Source organism: Hyaena hyaena, unplaced genomic scaffold (assembly GCF_003009895.1).
Source record: "Hyaena hyaena isolate Hyena2069 unplaced genomic scaffold, ASM300989v1 scaffold_329, whole genome shotgun sequence".
NCBI lineage: Eukaryota > Metazoa > Chordata > Mammalia > Carnivora > Hyaenidae > Hyaena > Hyaena hyaena.
This window is the reverse complement of record NW_024080960.1, coordinates 356437-380435: the sequence shown is the minus strand read 5'-3', so window position 1 is coordinate 380435 and position 23999 is coordinate 356437. Positions and strand designations below refer to the sequence as shown.

At 44.1% G+C, this 23999-nt stretch overlaps 1 protein-coding gene across 1 annotated transcript; it reads right to left on the bottom strand.

Moving 5' to 3' along the window:
• Positions 1-6662: 6662 nt before the first annotated feature.
• Positions 6663-23341, bottom strand: SRD5A3 (steroid 5 alpha-reductase 3). Its single transcript, XM_039249018.1, has 5 exons — positions 23058-23341; positions 15469-15611; positions 13453-13650; positions 9659-9793; positions 6663-8282 (listed from the first exon to the last, which is right to left on the bottom strand). The coding sequence occupies exons 1-5, from the start codon at positions 23276-23278 to the stop codon at positions 8023-8025; spliced, it is 957 nt and encodes a 318-aa protein (XP_039104949.1). The 5' UTR covers positions 23279-23341; the 3' UTR covers positions 6663-8022.
• Between the last annotated feature and the right edge of the window lie 658 nt (positions 23342-23999).

The following is a 23999-nucleotide window of genomic DNA, read 5'->3' as shown; positions in this document are numbered from 1 at the left end:
GAGACAGCGTGAGTAGGGGAGGGTCAGAGAGAGAGGGAGTGACAGACTGAAACAGGCTCCAGGCTCTGAGCTGGCAGTCAGCACAGAGCCCGACGCGGGGCTCGAACCCACGAACCGCGAGATCATGACCTAAGCGAAAGTCGGACGCTTAACTGACTAAGCCACCCAGGCGCCCCAGAAAGAAGGAGTTTTATAAAAGACAAGAGTGTAATAAACTTTGAGAATACAAGATCACCAAAGATAAGGTATTACTGATATTATGAACAAGAGGCTCAAAATGGATTTAGGTACATTTATAATAGAATGATTAATTATTTAGAAAAATCAAGAATTTTGAGGTCTCTTTCATTTGCAAGTTTCTGAGCCCAATTTCACGGAAGGCACTCATCCACTAATAAATTTTGCTCTCAGAATCGTAGACCCTGGAGTATGGAAGAGACTAAAGGGAATCAATCCATTACTCTTTCACTGCCCCTCGCCGATTACTATCATCCCGAATTGCATGATTACTTTGAAATCTAAAGTTTGCTTCCGTGTCTTAAAAAGCAAAGTCATGGAAAGAGACTCCAACAGACAATTTTAGATGGGAGAGGAGGAAGATGAATTGGAAATACAATCTGGCCACAACGATTAGTGGGAATGGGAAATGGAATCCTGAACTAGCATCCATCCTTTTCAATCATTAGTATGGGCCACATTTTGCACTGAAAATGACTTATTCTCACCATTTCATAAGCATGTAATTGAAAGAGTATTACAGAGGAAAAGATTAAGTTACTTCCAGTTTATTGGACTGCATACTTCCTCTGGCATGGGCTTTTGTTTTTTCTTTAAACTTCAAGGATTTTATCTAATCCACATGTCAAAAAATCATAGTCGGAGTTAAAGAAGGCCACAGAGTAATAGGTCTAGAGGTCAAGAAGCAAGAAATCTCAAAGTGTGGATTTTTTTCTTTTATAAACCCCGATTAAAAATATATGGGAGGGATTATAATGATTTAGGGATTCCTAAGCATTTCTTTTGACTGAGCTTCTATGTTATTTCCTCTTTACTATAATTGTTACTGGTTTCTGGGTGATATAAATGCACAATTGGATCATCGCTTTTCACACATGTGAATATAGCCTGTGCTCAGTGTTCATAAGGTAGATATTATTGCAATTCTGCAACAAAGTAATGGCAGATTAATGATTATGCAGGAAATATTGACAACAGAAGCATTCTCTAAATGAATATTTTTTGAGTGTCTGTTATGTACCGAACACTCTTCTGGTGCTGGGGCTACATCTGCAAACAAAACAAAACGGGAAACTCCAAAACAACTTTTTACATTCCAGTGAGGAGAGACAGACAATACAATAATGAGCATAGTGAAAAAGCACATTGTAGAGGTTGTTTTTTTTTTTTTTTTTTTTTTTAGAAGAGAGTACCTCAGTTAGCCATTGCTATAGAACAAACCACCTCAAAACGGGGTGGCTCAAAATAGTAAGTATTTGTTACTGGTCCTAAGAGCAAAGGGAGAGGGAAATGAGAGAGGGATTACGTTGCGACTTTAAATAAGGAGGTCACCTCATTATGAAGGTGACTATGGTAGACTCTTAGGTGGCCTCCTGATCATCTGGCCTTTGTATATTCTCTTTCCTTTGAGTGCGGACTAGACCTAGTGACTGCCTTCCAACAAACAAAATATGACAAAAGTGATGGGATGTCACTTCCAAGACCAGGTTACAAAGAGACTGTCTTCTGTCTTGCATGCTCTTGCTTGCTGGCTCTGATGAAACTCGGGTACTATGAGCTGCTCTGTGGAGAGATCCACATGATAGGGCACTCACAGGCACCTGGCCCGTCACTCAATAGCTCACAAGGAACCGAATCCTAACTGGGTGAATGAGTTTGGAGGTGGGTCCTCCTTCAGTGGAGCTCACAGATGAGACCTCAGTCCTGGTGCCCCCTTGACTGCAGTGAATCCTTGAGGCAGAGACGCCCAGCTAGGTGGCGCCTGAAATCCTGATGCACAGAAACTATCAGATGTTTGCTGTTTTAAGCTGCTAAAATTTGGAATACTTGGTTACAGAGCGGTGGATAGCTAATACACCTTGAAGGAAGTGAGGGAGTTCGCCACGTGGGAGCTATCTGGGCAGAGGGCACAGCCAGTGCAAAGGTCTGGACAGAGGATCAGGACTGACATGTAAAACGAATGGCAAGGGGGCCATTGTGTAGGAAGGGTGAATGAGGGTAAAAATAATAGGAGATGAAGTAAGAGATGTGGGTGGGGAGCCAGATCACATGGGGGCCAGGAGGTTATTATAGGGATTTGGCCTTTATCTGAGAGAAACTGGGAGCTGCTGCAAGGGTTTGAATCTGACATGATGGGGTATAGGTTTTTGAAAGATTCCTCTGGTTCGTGTTGAGACTCAGCTATAAGGAATAAGGGAAAATAAGGGGGGAAACAGGGAGACCAGTTAGGAGTCTGTTGTAGTAAGTTAGGCAAGAAATGATGGCAGCTCCAATCAGGATGGTAGTTGGTAGAGTTATGATAAACAGGGATGGATTCTGGATGTACTTTGAAAGTAGAACCACGGATTGGTTTGTGGAGTGGGAGGGAGAGAGGAGTCAAGGAAGATGCCACCGTTTTTGGTTTGAGGAAGTAAAAAATGATAAGACTGTGGGTGGATCAGATATGGGGGATGAGGAAAATCAGAAATTAACTTAATCATGTTGAACCTGATCTCTATTATACATTAAGTAGAGATGTTAAGTAGGCAACTGTGTATATGAGCCCAGAGCGCAGGAGTGATGTTTAGGCTGGATATATAAATACAGGGGTTGTCAGCAGATAAACAGTAGTTAAAGCCTGAGACTGGATGAGATCACCATCCAGTGAGAAAGGGACCAGGAGCTGCAAATTGGCATGCTCCCTCCAAGCCGTCAGAAGAGAGGGAAGGAGTCCGCAGAGGAACCTGGGAAGGAGCGGCCAGGGAGACAGGAGGAAAACCCCAAGGCGTGGTGTCTTGGGGACAATCAGGGCAAGTTATCCAGGTGACATGACCAGCTGCTGCTGCTGTGTTGGGACAGGTGCCGAGAAGCGACCACTGGGTGAGGCAGGGTAGCTGGAGACCTTTCCTGGGGCAGTGTCCTGGCCGTCATGAGGTCTACAGAGTGACCAACTTGGGCCGGACGCTGGAAGGAGAATAACATTAGTCAGAATCTGGCAAATCTTTCTAGTTTTGCTGCATAAAGAAAAAGAAAAAAAGCCAAAAACAAAACACAAACCAGAAAGGAACTGCTTATCTGGTGAGGGAAATGAGGTTAGAAGGTTTTGAAAAGGTATTTGTCTGCTTACAGAAATGCAGAGAAAAGAGCAAACACGTGATGATCCAGTGGGAGGAAGAAGTGCTCAAGTAGGGGGCCTGGCTGTGGGAAGAAATCCAGAGAGATTGTCTGTAGTTTCAGGAAAAAATTGCAATGACTTTGAAATGAGCAAAAAATATTGCAGGCGTCCTTTCTGGCACCTGTTTAGGCTGTCTGTCCCATGTCTTTGGGCTATTTAACAACTCCTAGACAACCGACAGGAATGCAAATAATTCTTCTGCAGAGACATGCAAGGGCATTTTGTCTGCGGGAGGCACAAGTACTTTCCCTCTCCTCACTGTAGACACTACTTTTGCAGGTTTTAAGCAACTAATATGCCTCTATGACATTCATTTTGGCATGCCTCATTACCCACACATGTGCCTGCTTTTAGGCATTCCTCAGTGAACTGGTTCTAACATCTTACCGGTTCTTTCACTGTTTAACGAGTGAAGTAAAGTTGTTGGCACATGTTCATTTTGTATTTGTATGAGAATCATGATTTTACATTTAAAAAAAAGTATCCTTCAACAATAGTAACGAGGGACAGTAGCGTATTGGGGAGCAGATGCTTGGGTGGGTGGAGGAGTGGGGGTAACCTGTGGGGGTTCTCTTCCAGCAGCTTCGTTTTTCTGGGCACAGAGATGTAACACAGTCAGTAGAGGGGGAGAGTGAACGGACTGGAGAATTTTAATATGGTTGCAGCACTGAAGACCATTTGAGGTTAGTGGACATGAATCTGGAGTGGGCTGTCTGTGGACTGTATTTCTCCAGCCACGGTTCAGCTGTGTGGATGCACACAGAGAAAGAGAGGGCTGAATCTAACCAGGGTTGTGGCTTTGCTAAATCAGTAGGAGGAGGCAAGAGTTGAGGATCTATATGAAGGATTGGTTATAGTGATTTACCTGGAATTTAAGTAGGGTAAGGAGATAAGGGAAGACTTATGGGCAAAGGACAATAAAAATGTCACGAGGTCAATATACTGGAGGACCCAACAGGGTGGAAAGATTGTTGGAGTTGCAGTACTAGAACAATGAGCTGGAAAAACAGGAGGTGGTAGGCAGAAAGTAAGCGAAATATTTTCTATATTTGGGGCCTGCATTCTACTCTTTGAGGGTCACTCACCTGCTGTCCACCAAACTCCCCCTTTTTGTGAGTGGAAGCTCAGATCTTTTGCATGGGCTGCTTAATTCTTTGTTTAGCTCTTATGGTCTTTCTCAGTGAGATGGTTCCATGAAATCAAGTCTTTCAAGAGCGAACAGAATCTGCAGACAGATAGGCAGCATGATGAGCATGGTCTCTTTGCTATGGAAGGTTGTATGGTTTGACCACTGCACAAAGGACGCTAGGCACAAAGGGTGAGTGGGGCTGAGATTCAGCCCGAGCTCTGCTCACTGAGCCGCAGTCCCATCACCTGCTGTCTTTTGTGGCCACAAATGTTCATGCTTTGCTACTAGGGAGATGTCCCGAGTGCCATCTTTTCTAATCCACAGAAAGGTGTTGTGTGAGCCAGGGAGCCCTGGTAAAAACTGCACACATGCGATGAAGACTTACCAGAGGGCTAGACTCAGGAGACAGGTTTGTCTCTTTGCTGAGAAATCCCTTGTGTTCTTTTGTCCTCTACGTCCTTCAAGAGCTGAGAATCTTTTTGGAGGAAGAGACTCAATACTAAACTTTCTCAATCGTGTGCATAGAGTAGCTCTTTAGAATTCAGTTTTTGCTTGGGGTGCCTGGGTGGCTCAGTTGGTTAAGCGTCCAACTTTGGCTCAGGTTATGATTTCACGGTTCGTGGGTTCGAGTCCTGTGTCGGGCTCTGTGCTAACAGCTAGCTCAGAGCCTGGAGCCTGTTTCAGGTTCTGTGTCTCCCTCTCTCTCTTACCCTCCCCTGCTCACTCTCTCTCAGAAATAAATAAAACATTTAAAAAAATTAAAAATAGAATTGCTTTTGTTTGGATGATCAAATTTTGCTTTCCCTAAAACCAGTACCTGGCTTTCTAGATCACTGGTATTTGAGAAACACGATGAGTATGTGTCATGCGAATTAGTTGTGCATCACTGCCACCTCCACTGCTTCTTGTCTGTGTATTAGAAACGTCTTAGGTTCGACTAATATATGTAATTTATAAAAACCAGTTAAGTGATTTTTTTCCCCCAATAAGCAATGCTGTGAAAGAGTGGGCAGAAATTGCTTAGAGAGGTGTAAAACATTTCTACTTGCTCATTTAGTATTTTAAAATCTTCTTTAATATATTGGTTCATTTTGATGTACATTACTTACCAAGGGTCCTTGAATTTTCAGGGAGTTGTACAAACGGGAGAGTTTACAGTCTCCTTAAACTATTTACTAAGTGCCATGTAAAAATACCTGAAAAGACCCCCTCTTTTCTGGTAGGAATCCTAGCCATAACCACTAATTGAATTAGGAACCTAATATGGAACACGGTTTTGTGGACACAAGATCTATGCCCACTGGCGGCAAATGTTGGTACAGAGGACGGTACAACTTGGGAGACTTAAACACAGAGGCTATTTTCAGCACACTTTTGTAGCCACTAGTTAGTCCTGACAATGCTGTCAGGAGGTAGCTCAGTATCATTTCCCCTAACTTAATAGGAACAGAGGATGGAATGTTGAGGTTATTCAACGAAGGTGGCAGGAAGATCAGGACTCTCCACCCCCACCTATTCCTGGGTTCTCCCCTGGAAGAGCTCGCCAGCTTGCTCTCTCCAGCTTGCTCTCTCTAGGCACGTGGAACATTTTCAGCCAACACAAAGGGCAATGCTGATTATAAGCTAGCAAGCACAGCACCATTCTCAATCATTCTCCACGGTTAAGCTATCATCAGAGACCACTTGTTTTGAACCCCTTGGAGGACCTCACTGCTGCCTCTTTAGCCTTCACCTAGAAATGTAATGCTTGGGCAAGGGAGGGAGAAGGAGTGTAAGGAGCGCGGAAGGGAGTGTGGGGGGACAGTAGGGCCACTGGGCCCAGGACCATGACACTGAGGACCCAGAGGCCTCCCAACAGCCCCGGATACAGTTCTCCACAGGGCGCACTCATTATTTCACTTAAACGTACAATGAAATTCCAGAACATCATCCAAATTCCTAGCCTAACCTAGGTATAAAACGGTAATGCTACAGCAAAATAAATCCCCCCCCCCCACCCCCCCCACCGCCCAGTTTGCTATTAAAAACCCATGCCACTTGTATGGAAATTAAGACCAAACTGCAATGTGCTTTACATTTCTGGTGTAGAAAAAATTTTGTTCCCGACTCCTGGTCCTGAGGATGGCAAAACTAAATGATAAATGAAATAAATATGTCATTTATTTGAACAGACTGAGCAGCCGATTGAAGTGGCGTTTGATGGATGGGAGAGAAAGTGCCACAACAGAAATTGTTTTAAAAGCTTTAGGATGTGCTTTCATTATGCATATATTGAAAGTTCAGATCAGAAAGATCTCGGTTTAATGGCTTTGGTTTACTAGTCCAGGGATGGGGGTGGGGAGGACATTCTTAGACTGTGCATTTGATTACGTCTGGTTAATAACGAGGTTCTTTCTCCCACAGCAAGGTACACGTTAGTGCAAAACGTTAGTAGCTAGTAGACGCAGTTACCTGTGTAAAACAATCAAGTCAATACTTTGGTCACAAAGCCAGGAAATCTTATGTTGCACAAATGTGCAGTTTTTACTGTGTTGCTCAGGAGGTAGTATTAGTATTATTTTTCAAGTTCTTGTTTTTCTTTTAAGCCATGCGTTTATTTCCCTTTGGTTTAATAACGAGTATATATTTTTTTAACATAAACTCATGTAAACTTTATTCTTAAAAACTTCAGATTCATTTCATTAAAATAATTAAGTAGTTATTCGGCAAATACTCCAGTCTGGATACCTACATATGAACCAGGCTGTAGCACTATCCAATCTGCAGCGAAGGTCAGCCTATTAATGGAGGCTCTTTACACATAAATACAAAAATATTTTATTTTCAGATGCTTTCACTTTTAAGGTACTTCCTTGAAAGGGATGTCAAAAAAGCATTAAATAAAAGAAGTTTCACATTTTCTGCGAGGCTATGATTTGAGGGGGAGACGAGTGGACCACTATTGCTGGTTACATAACAGGTAAGCTTTGTGGCCGTGTGTGAAAGTATTGACTATTTCCAACAGTCATTTTTCCCTGAATCGGTTGGTGTGAAATGATATACTGTAATTTTCAAAAGCGTTTCTGCTTTTATTGAGATGTAACAGTTCCTGAGCACTTACTAAATTGCTTGTTATGTAGTCCAGCTGGTTTGTCCCTAACAAAGCCAAAGCCACAGAGGGTCTTATCTCTTCCTTTGTGGATGTGTGCATGTGTTAAGCTGTGTGTATATTCTTGGTTAGTTTGCCTTTGAAGCAGCTTGGAGAAGTCTCATCTCCGTCTTAGCAGATGGTTGGTTTGACAAAGCATCTCCGAAGGCAGACCCGGCACTCCCTGGTCTGCCAGGAGTATTTCTCCTTTGAAGGTCCATCTTCTTGAGGGGTCTTGCTTTGCTCATTCAGTGAAGACTTGCGGGCGTATAAACGGAAGAGAGAGTTTCAAACAGTTCTGCAAAAATTGTACTTTAGTCCCTAGACTTTGTGACATCAAACCTGTCATCTGGTTTGTGTTCTTCATGACTGAGCTTAAAACAGAAATGGTAAGAAAGCTTTCCTCTGCTTTGGATAGGAGACAAATTTGCTTTTGTAGACTCTGTGATTGAGCAAAGCAAACAGGGCCTGGCTGAAGAAAACATATGTCACGACTAGCCACCAAGTCAAGTTGTGGAATCCAAAGGTGACAGCCATGGAAATGTAGATCATCAGCTCTGCTAAGTAGTTAGGGGAAGAAATGTATTCAAACCAGTCTCCGAAAGGGATTCGGTGGTTACAGTGAATGACCACTCCTGAAACAGAAACAAGACTTCCTGAACATACAGAGCTGTAGAAAGAAAGCTTACCACTTCAGTGCACAGGTAATTTACGGACTCTTACTTAAAAAAGAGGCACCTGGGTGGCTCAGTCAGTTAAGCGACCCACTTCGGCTCAGGTCATGATCTTGTGGTTTGTGGGTTCGAGCCCCGCATTGGGCTTGCTGCTGTCAGTGCGGAGCCTATTTCAGATTCTCTGTCCCCCTCTCTCTGTCCCTCCCCTGCTTACACACTCTCTCTCTCAAAAATAAAAGCAACATTAAAAAAAAATAAAATGAAATAAAAAAGAGGATCACAGACCTGTGTGCAAACCCACTTCCTGTTACACTCCCATTGTCAACCTACTCCGTATTAAAGAGTTTCATGCTTAGGTGACACCATCAACTGAAAATAAGCACAAAGGAAAGCCTGCTTCTCCACCAGACCTCCAAGCTAGGAACTAAGAGCTCAGACTGCAGTTGGGACCGCAGGAGTTCAAATCCTGACTCTACCACTTACATGTTGTGTGACTTTAGAAAAGTTGCTTAACATCTCTATGCCTCAGTTTCCTCATTTGCACAGTAAGGGAAAGACTCTAACCACCTCAAGAGAGCACTGTGAAGCTATATGTAAAGCACTAAGAACAGGGCCTGGCCCAGAATAAGCACTTAGTAAATGTATTATTCCATTTTTAGTATTATTCCATTTTTAGTATTTCAAAAGCCTATTAAAAATGTACCTGTGGTAAGTCAACACAAGCTAACTAAAAGTCAAGTTTTTTTTGCTTTGATTAAAATGATACTAACTCAGCAAGGTAAAACTAGCATTCACATGCTGGTTAGGCACATGTAACCTAACCAGCAGTGCAGGCCCCGAAAGTGGACACAGAACAGAATCACAGAATGTCAGGGCTGGATGGGGCTGGGGAGATCTTTTGGCATAACGCTCTCATTTTACAAATGGTAAGATGAAGACCCAGAAAGGTATCTTGTCAAAAATAAATATTTGATAGGGGCGCCCAGGTGGCTCTGTCAGCTAAGTGTCCAACTTCTGCTTAGGTCATGATCTCGCAGTTCGTGAATTAGAGCCCCACATCAGGCTCTGTGCTGACAGCTCAGAGCCTGGAGCCTGATTTAGATTCTGTGTCTCCCCTTCTCTCTCCCCCGCTCATGTTCATGCTCTCTCTCTCTCCCAAAAATAAATAAACATTAAAAACTGAATATTTGATAGATAAGCTAATTAATTAGGGCAGGAAGGAAAACAATGGAAAAAGTATGGAAAAATGGAAAAAAAGTGGAAAAAAATAATGGAACACAGACAACGAACTTCTGAGGGTTAAAATCCACATGCAGTGCCTCTAAAAGACATCTCACCTGCTTTATTTTTCCTGAGATTGCCGAGGATGACATGGCACTTGTACTGATGGACAGATGACCAGATAAACATCATCATTCCGAGGATATGGAACCACCGGGCTTGCATCAAGAGATTTTTCCCTGTCACATAGACTACAGAAAAAAGAGTTATCTTATTAGCCAACATGCGCTTTCAGAGGCTTAGGGAATTAAACAATCATACAGTTAGAGCACAATTATCCGAACGCTCTGTGCCTCATGACTAGAAAATTATCCTGATGTAATTTCCCAAGGACAGAGGGGAGAAGGAAGGGGTGTGCTCCCCAACCTGGGGCAGCCTCAATGGCCCCTGACAGAGAACTCCACATTGACACATTCTCCTGTTCCCTCTTCAAACACTTCAAGCATAGAAGTCAGCTCTGTCTCCTACTCTTTTTGTTGTTACTGCTTAAAGTTTATTTATTTTGAGAGAGAGAGACAGAGTATGTGAGCTGGGGAGGCACAGAGAGAGTGGGAGAATCCCATGCAGGCTCTACATTGCTAGTGCAGAGCCCGATGTGGGGCTTGAACTCATAAACTGTGAGATTATGACCTGAGCCGAAGTCAAGAGCCAGACACCCAACCAACTGAGACACCCAGGCGCCCCATCTCTATCTCCTACTCTTGTGTGGTGATGCCACTTTGCATTTATATTTCTAAGCCTGGTTTTATGTCTTCTTTCTTATAGACTACCATGAGGAGAATGCTTTCTAAAGGAATCTAACCCTGGGCTGCAACCCTAAGCCATTCAGGGTAGACCCTGAATGCAGAACCCAAACTTGACTGGCTCCAGCCAATGAAGAAAATCACTGGAAGTAAAGGCTCGGCATGGGGCTTCTCAAAAGAGGAGAAATGTAAACTGTAAGATGAAAAATCACATAGTATCCCTTTCTGATTAAAAAGAACCACGTTAGATTTAGTTCAGAAGTAGAAGCACTCAAAGTAGCACTTCCTCTTCTCTAGCTGTCAAGAAGACAGGAAGAATTCAGGTCTTCTGGGGACTGGCATCAGAAAAGCAAATCAAGGACTTCCTTATGATCAGCAGGAAGCAGGCAGGGTAGTTAGGAACCTGAGGAAAGAAACAAAGCTGCCCATTGACTGCGGGGAAGAGCCTGAGGGTCTGGAGCTAGGAGAGCCCCACAGAGTTGATTCCTGTAAGAGATCCAAGGATCATGCGATTACATATGGGTACCTGAAGGTGGGACTCAGCTGATGACAGCTAATGACTGATGAGAGTCCACCAATATCTACCTGTGTTAATTTCCTTTAAAAACCTGGCCCATATAAACAGTTTACTACAGACTCTGAATGTTTACTAGATTTAACCCTTTAACTAAAAGGTTATATTTTTAGAAGTTAAAAATAAACAAAATATGAACAATAGTTTTAAATTGGGCCTTAAGAACAAGTTACTCTAGGATTAAAAACTGAAGTGTTTAAGAGTGCATGTCATTGCCGAGTTACCTACTCCGAATCAGAGAAAGTGCCTATGAGGAAGAAAGATTTCTTAGAGTATGTTGGGATTATAACGCAGGAAGAGGGGAGTCAGGTGGAAGGCTGACAGTCCAATCTGTGTAGTATTTAACTCTCTATTTATTAATTACTAATGGAATGGCTACTGAGCCTGGCATCTCGCACACAGCATAATAAGGCAGTGAATAAGTTTGGGAAAATCTCAGTCCTCATGAACCCACATTCTAGTGGCAAGAGGCAGACAGAAACAAGTAGAGAGATCGATAACGAAGACAAGTTCAGGCAGAGATGGCACTCCGGAGAAAATAAAATACAACGTGTAATGGAGAGTGGTTGGAGGAAGACCCTCTAGAGTTTAAACATTTTTAAGATTTTATTTTTAAGTAATCTCAATGTGAGGCTCGAACTCACAACCCCAAGATCAAGAGTTACATGTTCCAACTGACTGAGCCAGCCAGAATCCCGAAGACAAGGAGGTGCGAGGGTGTGGGCAGCTTACAGACGTACTTTCCTTTCCCTTTCACAAAAAGCCTCTGAAATCAGGATGTGTCCCTAATTACAGATGAAGGTTCTGAGGCTCAGAATGGTTAAATAAGCCAGAATTCAGGTTCAAGCCCCCCTGAGACCTAAGTCCCTGCTATTCCCATCAGGCCCTGCAGCTGCCAAATGCCCCAGTGTGTTCTCTCTCAATGAATTCCTGAAACCAGTTCTCGCCATACTGTCCCAAAAGTCTGCATATGACCTCTTGAAAGACAAGTAGGTGAAGAAGAAAACAGCTTCAGAAAGGAGCGTCTGGAAAGCGATTTTGGTGGGTGTCTCAGCTGCTTTTCCTTGACTGTTTGTATAGGAGGGAGGGCAGAAGCAGTGGTCCGGCCAGCAGACAAAGCTCCAGAAGGGATACGTAATGCCAATGGAGCTAACAGACTGGAGGCTAGTGTGTTAGCCACAGGCTTCAGAACGCTCTTTTGGGTGGAAATCCTAGTGCTGTTCGCCATAGGTAACAGTTCAAACCTCCGTATGGCCTGCACGTGAAAGTCCAAGCACAAAGCTCAGGGAGGAAATACTGACTTGATTAAGTTCAGTGGAATCAGATGGAGAGATGCTAGCTGAGTGGCTGGAGCCAATAAATAATTCATGAATTAAGAAAGATCATTAATAAGTTGTACTCTACAGTCATTCCTCAAGCCATGGAGGCCTTGGGTTATAGTACAGCAGCACAGAGAGGATTTTCAAGGGGCTACTCTGATGCTGCTATTAAACCTAAGAAGAAAGCTTACTCACTGAGTATTGATACTCACTGAGTATCAGACTTTGGTCTCTATTTATGAGGATGGATAGGGCAGCTTTATGGAACATGGACTCATGAATGGTCTGCCTTACAGTGTCCAGGATGGATACCAAGGGGTCAGAGTGCAGTTAGCCTCAGCACTAAAAACTAAGTTCAGTCCTTCAATCACCCCAAATGAGTTGGGTCCTATGCAGTAAGTATGCATTGTTTTGACAAAAATGATAGTCATGTATGTTTTATCTCCAATCTCCCTTCCCCCCCAAAACATACTTCACTTCCTCCTCATAAACAAAGGCCAGGATTTTGCTTCCCTCTTCCTGGCTACTAGGAGCTCAGAAGCGTTCAGACACCAATCTGATTTACCACAGCACTCTTCGGCCATCTCCCCTCAGGCTGCCTCCCTGGAAGAAAAGCTCTGCTGTAAATTGTAATAAAATGGCTTTCTACTCCCTCTTCAAATCACAACTATTCTCCAGGAGCCAGGCTGCACCTTCCTCCTCTGGTTTTCTGAGTTTTAATCCTGCACCACCCTTCCCCTTCCACACGCACACACCAGGGGGACCGAGGCTTTGGAGACAACATTCTCTGCTGACCCTTTCTCCCGTGCTTGGGTGTTCCCTTGCTTCCTGCCCGACTCTTGGCCACGCTCTCTGTTTCCTTCTACACTAACTCCACAGGAGTTCATGGGCTTCAGTCCCACCCCCAGAGGCCCATGTCCCATTTTTTCATCCTTACACCAAGCCTCCTGAACACTTGGCACTTTCCTATCTTCGCTGCAGGCATCGGTGCTTATGTTGGTGTCTTTCAGGTTTCAGCAGTTTTGCAACAGTTAATATATATAACCTTCGGCATGTGGACTTTTTCAAGCTACTAATAGAGTCCAAATTCTTCATATACAAAGTGGGTTGGGCAGGTCTACTTTCATACTGCCGGAAACCTTGGCGGGGTACTTTGCCCAAAGAGTACCTCATATGCCCAGTGACTCAACTAACAGACCCCAGGGACCACTCACCATTCCTGCCGTCCATTGGCACTTGGCTCAGCACGGTTAGGCCAATGAGGACATAGTAGACGAGTCCAAAACAGTACTGCATGACGTGGATCATAGCATTGGAGAAGACACTGACATAGAAGCACTCGAAGAGCCTCCGCAGACTGTGTAGCCACGTAAATACTAACACAAGGAACGCAGACAGTGCCAGCTCTCCACCTGGAATTCCAAATACAGCACGTTAGCACCTCTCTTTCCAGGACGAGTCCAAAGCTGTATTTTTTCCTAGTGTTCAATGCAGTTTTAAGTAACATTAGAGCTAGGAGAGGGCCCTAAAATTCATCTGGTCTGATACTTCTTTATTTTTTTTTAAAGTCATGAGGAAGTGGGCCAAGTGAAGCTAAAGAAGTTGGCTAGTGACAAACTCAGGTCTCTGGACTCTCCCTCGTTATATGAAAGCCTCCTAGGTTACATGTGTGTTGCTGTGAAGGAGTCTGTGCACTCAGAACCTGAGGACTGTGGCTCTCTGGGTGCTGGCCCTGGCAGCCGGATGAAGAGTGCCCATGTGACCTCTACCAACCCCCGCTGGTAGAACCCCTGAGGCAGGGGAGACAAGACATGCAGGTGCCTGGAGAGGCAGAAAAGGGGACGGGAACAGAGACAGGGGGTATTACGCACTTCTTTCCAGACTTAAAAAAAATTAGGAAAATTATACTTTTAGGGGACTCTGAGCCTTGAGATCTATCTTCCTACCTGCCTCTCACCCCTCTGCCAAAAGAATTCGGAAGAAATACTGGTTTTTTAAAATGACAAAAACTAGATGTTTTTTCAACGAATGCCACATGCATGCACATGCACGCACGCGCGCGCGCACACACACACACACACACATCATAGGGCTATAATAAGGATACAGCTTAATGAATTTTTACAAATGAAACCAACCCATTCCACCCTCAGAACCAGCACCTAGATCAGGAAACTGAACAGAACCGGTATGCGCTCGCTCCCCCCTACACAAGGCGAAGGCCTATCTGGACCTCTATCAGGCCTGAATAGCTTTGCCTGTGTATTTTAAATATAGTAAATCCTAGTTTTAACTCTTTAGGAGTAGGTTAAAGCAAATATACAAAGAGAACTCACCACTGCCCTTCCAAATACCAGAACCCCAGCTGGCCTCACAGTAAAGGGAGGAAGGGATGAACGACTAACGTGGGAATTGCGGAGGTATCCTCCGCGCTGAGGGGACCTGCGTAGGTCTTCCCTTCCCGCTGCCACCTTTTGCAACACGTTCCCCTGGTTATACAGAAAAGAACTGTTCCTACGAAGCCAGGGATTTGACTGCTGGAACGGAGGACAGAGAGAGCCGGAACAATTTGTTTCTCCTTCTATCCCTCAGCCTCCACCTGACATTAACTGAGGCTACCGTTTGGTTTTCACCTTCAATTCCTTATTTTTAAAATCGTTCAATGTATCCTTTATCCGAGGTAAGGTGAGGCGAATTAAAAGGCTCGTTTGTAATCATCTGGTCAACAACTATTTACAGTTGATGTTATATAACTGAAGCTTACAGTATAACAAACATTTTTAACTGGTGATCAAAAAGTAATTTCCTGTTATATTTCTAGGGTTCTGAGACATGATTTTGGTTCAGCGAAAGAAATGATAAATATTTTGAGGCAAACCCGAGGGATCCTAAGAGCTTTTCCACTGAAGAATAAAGACTTGTATACATTTATCAATAGTACTAAAAATATCAGAAGGAGAACGGCCTGTCCTGTACACAGCATGGCACTTGCTGGGAGGTCAGGGACGAAGAGCTAACGGTGGGTCTGCTGTGATCTCAGTGAAGACAGGGGGGCCTCCCCTTGGCCATCTGGCTATAAACCACCCAAAACCTTTTTTCAGCCCTCAATCGCCACTTCCTTGGCCCACAGAGAAGCCCGAGGGTGGCTGTGGAATACGGAAGACAGCTCCCAGGAGGCAGGAAAGGTGGGAACGGGGCAAAATGGTTGTAAGCAGCTGGGGGAGTCTTACCTTGGAACTGGGCAGCTCCAAGAATTCTGAGCAGACCATGCAGCCAGTATGGAAAAGGCACTCCCAGGAACAGAGACTGAGTAAGGTGCCAAAGCAGGAAGCCATTCCACAGCACTGACACGATATAGAAGTGAGAAAAATACCTGCAAGGTTAAACCAGTTAGGCAATGATCAGAGTAGGTCACTTAAAAGCCTTGTGCAGGCACACTACTTTTAGGTCCCCTAACCTCTTTCCCCCCATTCCCAAGGTACAGTTTTGTTTTTTGAATAGAACCTGAATCCTGCAGGCATTCAGATTTTTAAAAATCTCCTTTCAAATGATGGGGCTGGTTAACCCATAGAACAAAGAGGCCTCCTGAGGTGAGCAAGAACATGACTGATCTTGTTAAACGTACACAGATGGTCAATTAGCAATCCTTCTTATCTCTGGGTAACAGGATTGGCTCAAGTTCCAATATAGGGGGCACCAGACTCGGGGAAAGAGAACCTGGATTGAGCCAACAGAAGCTAAATGTGTGAAAGATTTCTAAATCCTGAGCAGTGTTGCTGCAATAGCCATACAACTGTTATACAAGATTTGCAAAACCACAAGCTCTCAGGGCTGTCAGAAATCTTAAAGTCCTCTGATTCAGTGCTTTCCTCAATTGTGTTGACCTAAATTACTTCTATAATAACATGACAGGTCTTAACTCAAAAACTAGGTATCGACTTCTGATGGTTACAGATCTCATAAATTACAGTGCCTATTTTGCAATCAATTGCAATTTACAAACAAAATACAAATAAAACCAGTGCCAATAAAAACTGAAATTAGCAATGTTACTTTAACGCGATGATGTTGGTCTACTGAAATCGTCTAATGGCAAAAAGGCCCAACCTTCTTGTTGAGGCCCCTTGACCTATACTTCTATTTTTCTCTATTTAAATCCAAAATTTTCTGGCTCTGAAAGGTGTTTTCCCTGGTCTTTAATGCATCACATATGTATTAAGCCCCCTGCCCCTTGTCTCATTAGTCTGTGATGAGGAAATAAATCTGGAGTCGGAGGATTAGACGTAATTCAGCAACTCTTCTTCCAAATGATCCAGAATATAGCCCCCCGGACCATGCCCACGACCCAGTATGACACTGATCTAATCTGATCCTCCCATAGCAACCCACTTAATTCTCCCAACTACTGTTACAAATTCTATCACTAAATCTGCCCTCACTGAGCTCCCCTGTTCTGATCTTCTAACCCTGTTCTGATCGTCTCTGGGCTCAAAAGTTTAGTTTCATCAAAAGTTCATCAGTGTCGCTTCCAACACCCCAGCCCCCACCCAACCACTGGTTTTTGGTTGCCTTTCAGGGTCTCTAAGACACACTTCCTAGAACTGAGCTCAGGAATGGTCTGAGCTACAAGAGCAGAGCAGAAGGTCACCAGCGCCCTGCTCTGCGGCCTTCCATGGAAAGGGGAGGGGCTGGCTTCTGGAAATCATCTTCTGGCCAGCCACTCTACCTACTTCATTTTCCCACAAATATTTACTGAGAACTTAGAACATGCCAGCCAATGTTCTAGGATCTGGGAACTCAGCAGGAAGCAAACAGACCAGGTCCCTGCCTTGGTTATCTTTCAGCATATGATCAACAAATGAACCTATAAATATCTAGCACAATCTTGGGTTAGGAGACAGAGAGGGTGCGGAGGGGAGGCCATTCTGGACAGGTGGTCAAGGATGGCCTCTCTGGAAGTGACATTTGGCTAGAATGAACAATCCTGGTGAACTTCCAGGGGAAAGAATTTTCTAGGCAGAGGAAATGACAAGCACAAAGGCCCTGGGGAACAATACAGGACACCTGTATGAGAAGGATCAGTGGTGAGGTGGGAGAAGCAGATGTTACAGGGTCTCATAAGGACACTGGCTTTTACTCAGGGCAATGGGAAGCCATTTGAGCAGAGCAACTCAAGTGACTTATGTTTTATTTATTTTTTATTTTTAAAATTTTTACTGTTTTATTTTACTTTTGAGACAGAGACAGAGTATGAGTGGGGGAGGCAGAGAGAGAGGGAGACACAGAATCTGAAGCAGGCTCTGAGCTGTCAAAACAGAGCCCGACATGGGGCTCGAACTCACGAACCGTGAGATCATGACCTGAGCTGAAGGCGGACGCTTAACCGACCGAGCCACCCAGATACCCCAAGTGACTTATGTTTTAAAAGTCCCTCTGACTGGTGGAAAAGTTCTGGAGACTGATAGTGGTGATGGCTGCACAAAAATGAGAATGTATCTGAAATCACTGACCTGTACACCTGAAAAGGGCTAAAATGTTAAGTGTCATGTCATGTATATTTTAATGCACATACACACACAGCATTGCTTATTCTTTTTACTCTTTTTAAAGTTAAAAAAAAAAATCCCTTTGGTAAGTAGGTGGAAACAATCCTGTAAAGTTTATACGGTTATCTTCATAGAGCAGATGAGAAAACGCAGGCTCATATGTTAAGTTGCTTAGTCAAGATCACACTGGAAGTGGCAGCATTTAGGTCCAGAAGCTCTGATGACAGGAGTTAAAATCACACCACCGCACTTCTAAGTGATGCAACCTAGAACTGCCTGAACTTGCTTTCTGTCCCTATATTACATGTACCAATTTATACCACACCTATAGTCAACCAATCCCTCAAATAGGTTTATAACTGGGTTATAAGCTGCTAAGCCACATCTTGCTATGCCCTGCTTGTGCTGTGAGGTTTCTGATTCACAGGCAGACTACCATTCTTATATTCCTATTTTCTGTACATTCTCTTGTTTTGCTTGCCTAATTGCCCTCTATGAGAAACATCTTCTACTTGGTAAGTCTCTTGGTTTTTAAAAAGACCCAGCTTTCGCCTCCAATCACAGATCTAAATACTCTTTTAGACATTCCCCCCCCTTCTTCCTCTCTTGGCAATTTGCTTAATTGGAGCACTGTTTTCCAAGCCCAATGGAACAGGGATAAGCTGATTTCAGGACTCAGAAGCAAGGAAGCCCTCCTTTAACAAATATTTCAGTGCTAATTATAATCCAGGGACTGCTCTAGGCTCTGGGATTACAGCAATGGATACAACAGGTAATTTCAGTCCTCATGGCATTTAGACTCACACTCATACACAAAAACAAATTTTATAGCATGCCAGCAGGTGATAACTGTTACTGAGAAAACTAAAGCCAGGAAGAGAAGAAGGAATATCTGGGATGGTAGAATTATACTTTTAAACAGGGTAGATAGGCACACCTCATTGAGTAGGTAATATCTGAATAGAATTCTAGGAAGTGAGGACATAAACAATGTGGCTATGTGGGGAAAGAGCTTTCTAGGTATAGGTAACAGGCAGAGCAAAGGACCTGAGGCGGAAAAGAGAGGCCGACAAAACTGGACCACAACCACATGGGGGGCTAACTACAGGACACAATGAGGTGGTATGAACAAAACGATACATGGTCTTGGGCTCTTCCTGTGAGTGAGTTAGAAGCCACTGGATGGTTTTGAGGTGGGGGTGGGTAGGATCTAATAAGATATATATTTACTGGTTGCAGGAACTGATCCAAAGCCCAATTAGGGGAGTTACACGGTTAACTAAGGAAGTGAACTAATGTTTACCGAGCTCTGACAAGGTTCCTGGCCTTGTGCTAAGTGCTTTAACATCATCACCACCTATATGACAAGGGGGTGCTATTATGTTACCCCTCTGATCCATATTGACTGCCTCTTGCCTGGACCATCATAATAGCCTCTTACTCAGTCTTCTCCGCACAATGGCAAGTCACCCTTTCAAAACAGGAGTCACACAGTGCCATGCCTGCCTCCCCATCGATTCCATCAATGGGTTTCCATACACTCAGAATAAAATCTAATTTCCTCCATGGCCCTGGTGAGCGAGCCCTGCCTCCCGCAGTGAACTCGTCTCCTGCTCCACCCCTCCCTGACAATCCTCTCCAGTGTTGTCACTGCCACGGCCACCACATTTTGCTCATGATCAAATAATCCTGCTGGGTTTCCTCTGAAGCACTTACTACCATCCAAAATTATCTCGCTTGTTTTCTAAGATCTGTTTACATATCTACTGTACATATCTATCTTACAAGGGATCTTACTCCTGGCACAAAAGTATTCTATGAACACCGGCTGAATGAATAAATGAGAGGGTATCTCATCCAAAGTTATTCTTGAAGTCAGCAGTTAAGTTGATCAACAAACCAGTTAAATCTTAACCTTCTTTTTCTTAAAATTCATTCAAAACATAGTCGTCAAGGACAGTATTTATCAGGCACTGTACCAGGGATATGGTAACAAAAAAGTCAAATGTAAACTCATGGCCAAATTTATAGTCTGAAGGAGGGGTTCTTAATATTTTTCTTCCATGGATTCCTTTGGCAGTCTGGTAAAGGCTACTGGCCACTTCTCAAAATGTTACTTCAATAATAAAATACATAGCGGTTACTAAGGAAACCAATTATATTGAAATATAAGTAACACAAATAATAAAAAAATTTGTGATAATAGTAATATACGTACTTTTCTTAATGTATCAAATAACAATATCTAGTGATTCATTCTTTTCTAAAATTTATTTATATTGAGAGAGACAGAGCTCATGCATGAGAGGGGGAGGGGTAGAGAGGGAGACAGACCCCAAAAGGCTAGGTGGTGTCAGCGCAGAGCCCCAACTGAGGGCTCGATCCCATGAACCCTGAGATCATGACCTGAGCCAAAACCACGATGGGACACTTAACTGACTGAGCCACCCAGGTGCTCTTTTTTAAACATTTATTCATTTTGAGAGACAGAGAAAATCAGAGCATGAGCAAGGGAGGGGCAGAGAGAGAGGCAGATACAGAATCTGAAGCAGGCTCCAGGCTCCCAGCTGTCAGCACAGAGCCTGACGCAGGGCTCAAACTCACAAACTGTGAGATCATCACCTGAGCCAAAGTTAGAGGCTCAACTGACTGAGCCACCTAGTGATTCATTTTTATGGTGATGACAATAATGTTTTGAGATCTCTTAAGTATTTTTGATGTGTTATGTCACATCAAAAAATATATATATATATATATAAACCTGTCACAATATTGCAAGTACTGCTAATCACACTGTGGTTTGTTGATTACACTTATCACTAAGGAAATGCTGAATTTTGCTTAGAGGTTACTGAAATAAAGATGTAATTTTTTCTAATCCAAGTTTGCCCTGAATTTCTGCCCATGGGTTCCCCGGACCTCTGGTCAGGACTGCTGAACCCCAGGGGGAAAGTCTGAATGACTCTCTCTGCCTCCAGAACTCAATTCAATTGCAATGCTTTGATACCCTTTTGAAATTTTAGAAGCAGAAGTACTTCCATATACACTATACAAGTCAACAGCACTGTGACTCATGTTGGCGTCACCTATTATTCAGGCTTTCCGGGAAATCAATAATTTATGAACCAAAGGAAAACAAGAAAAGCATCATCATTTTAATTTAGGGAAAAAACCCCTATCCAACAGGAGTAATGGATTCAAACACACCATGAACTGATTTAAGGTTTTATTCCTGCCTCCTTAGGAAAAAATAACCCCCAGCAAAATTGCCTAAGCACTATTTTCGATGCAGAAATGTGACTTATAGCTGCCTCTTCCTTAGTGTAAAAATTACAGGTTTATTTTCACTTTTAAGAGTACTTGAACTTTGCATAAGGAAATTTATTTAAATATAGTATCTAGACAATATTTGTCCTTCCTTACTGGCGTGGACTTCTTCAATACTAAAGAAATGTTGGTCTAAATTTAGAGAACAAAACATCAGGGAGGTTTTACTCTAGAATTCTGGAAGAAAAAGGTGTAAATTAGGGGACAGATTACAAACCCAAAGAGTAGTAATGAATAAAGGAAAAGGTACCACGCTTGTTTCTTAGCTGTCATATGATCACACACTTGAACACTAACAGGTGGGGTATAGGAGCCAGAGAAACAGGTGAGTGCAGGGAATGATTTGAAATGTGTCCTATAATCTAGAGACACTAATGCCTTTTTCAAAATTTAGAACACAAATTGTTAGAATTCACAGTAAGAAATAATTTTTTTCTTCACTTCATAACATTAAAAAAAAATGATAACCTGGGAATGCCACTGCTATAAAGTAGTAAAGAATGTATTGCGATCAAACTTGATTAAAAATAGGATGATGGGGTGCCTGGGTGTCTCAGTTCATTGAGTGTGAGACACTTGATTTCCGCTCAGGTCATGATCTCAAGCTGGTAAGATCTTTGTCCCTATTCCCGCCGCCCCCCCCCCCCCCCCCCCCCCATCCAGCCTTCTCAAAAAAAAAAAAAAAAAGGATGACAGATAATTTTGGCTTAAAAAGATCCTCTAACAAATAGGGAGTTTGACTAATTTGTCCTAAATACTCCTACCTCTTCCCAGAGCCTCATTCCTTTTACTCTTCCTCTGAATGACCTAGTTTTTCCTTGTCATTGTTAACACCTAATAAATCCTTTTCCAAAAGACAGAAGTGGGGGATTATCCATATTTTAGAAGCCAAGTGATACTCGGCCCTACTGTTGTCTGTGGACCTGGGACACTGCCAAAGAGGTTCGAATGATAATCCAGGTGTTCTAATACATTAGAAACCTTACCATGTTCATCCACATTACTTCCTAAATGTCAACTTAAGATGCACCTTAAAGACAGAAAATCCACTGCTATTTTCCTACCATCTAGAAGTGTTTGGTTGACTCTTCCCAGTTATGTTCTGAATACAAAGCAAAAAAAAAAAACAAAACAAAAAAAACAAACAACACCCCCCCCACGCCCCCGCAAGCCGCCCAAGGGAAGCAAACTATAACAAGTCTTTACAATTCCTGAAAGAATTCTTTTTAAACCCTAACCATTTAATCTTTCTTTCATTGAACTTGGTTATGAAATCTGTTGAAAGTCAAGTAAAGCTTCGGGATCGGGCTTGCTGAAAATGTGCACTCTCGGACCACCTTCTTCCCCAGGGGCACCCGCCAAGGTCCGAGTCGCCAATGTCGGCGCAGCCAAAGGAGGTGGCGCCCTTGTGGTGACCAGCGTCTGGACCCTTGACCTGACTTTGAGGGTCTGAGACACACAGGGAAAACAGGAGCGAAGGGCACGCCTCCCTTCAAGTCTACAAGAGAGTTCCTGTGACCTCAAGTTAGATTATAAACCCCTAGAGGGCAGGCGAGGGGGAAACGGGGAATTTGGGGCTAAAAGGCTTTAACCTGCGGTCTGTGGACCTGGGACACAACCAAAGACCAGGCCTGCATCGTAAGCGCTGCCATTTCTCCGCAGGGAAAGACTCGTGCGGCTCCAAGTTCACGTTCACGCGCGGCTCGGCATCTTCGGGGTCCTCGGGGCATTCCGCCCCCCCCACCGGGCCACGAAGCGGAAGCGGCAGTGCCCGGCTGCGCCCGACAGCGCAGCCGAAGCAGCCGCTGCTCCGGGCGTCAGGGCCTCCCTGGCCTGGTAAGCGTGGGCCCCGCGCCCGCGTTTGCTGCCCCCTGCCGGCTGCCCGAGCCGGGCGCGCCGGGCTCTCCACACCGCGGTATCCCGGACTCGAGCCGGGGCGCGGTTACCTCTTGGGGACATCAAAGACCCGGCAGACGGCCGGGCGCGACGGCCCCTCACACTTGGTTTTCCCATAGCGGATCAGGTCCTGGAAAAGCGCGCAGCCGGGGAGGAGGCCGGCCGGCATGAGCTGTAGCAACAGGGTCAGCAAGAAGGCGGCGGTCAGCGTCAGCCACAGAGCGCGCAGCGGGTTCAGCGCCGACAGCTCGAGCTCAGTCCAGGGAGCCATAGCCAGCGCGCCCTGCTCCCGCGCTCTCAAGACCCGATCAGCTCGCCCGCGCGCCAGCGGCCGCTCGCGCTACGCTCGCCTGTCTCAGCTGGGCGGGACGTCGTGACGCAGCGCGGGGCGGGGCCGTGCGTCCAGGTCTCGCCCGTGGGGCGGGGCCACGCTGGCGCTCTTGAGTAGTCCTCAGTCCGGGATCCGACTCTAAGACTCCTGGGCGGAAACCTAAAATGTGGTTCAGCAGCATCGTTCAAAGAACTGGCAGTCTGCACCGCTGCGTTATTTTCCATGAAAAATGGAAGCAACCCTGAATGGTCCAGTTTAGGATCTTTAGTTACATTATTGTACAATACACGTTGTAATATCGTGCAGACATTAACGTGATGACGATGCAGACTACAGAAACACGGAACGCCGGTCCTGGTAACTGAAACTAGGTTAAGTGAAAAAAAGGTGACTGTAAAATACATAGCTGTGATTGCAAACAACCATACTAATACAAATGTGTGTATGTATTTATGAAGAAGGTAGGTCATACACAAAAATGAATAGTTGTATTAGGATGTTGGGAATGTGTATAATTTAAACCTGTAAAGTAGAAAATCATCAAGACAACTGCAAATAACCCGAAAGTAAAAGTGGTAAAAATTTAAAAAAACAGCATTCCTTTCCCTGGAGTTCCACTCCCTAGAGGTGGTTTGTAACTCTATGTAATGACAATGTTATT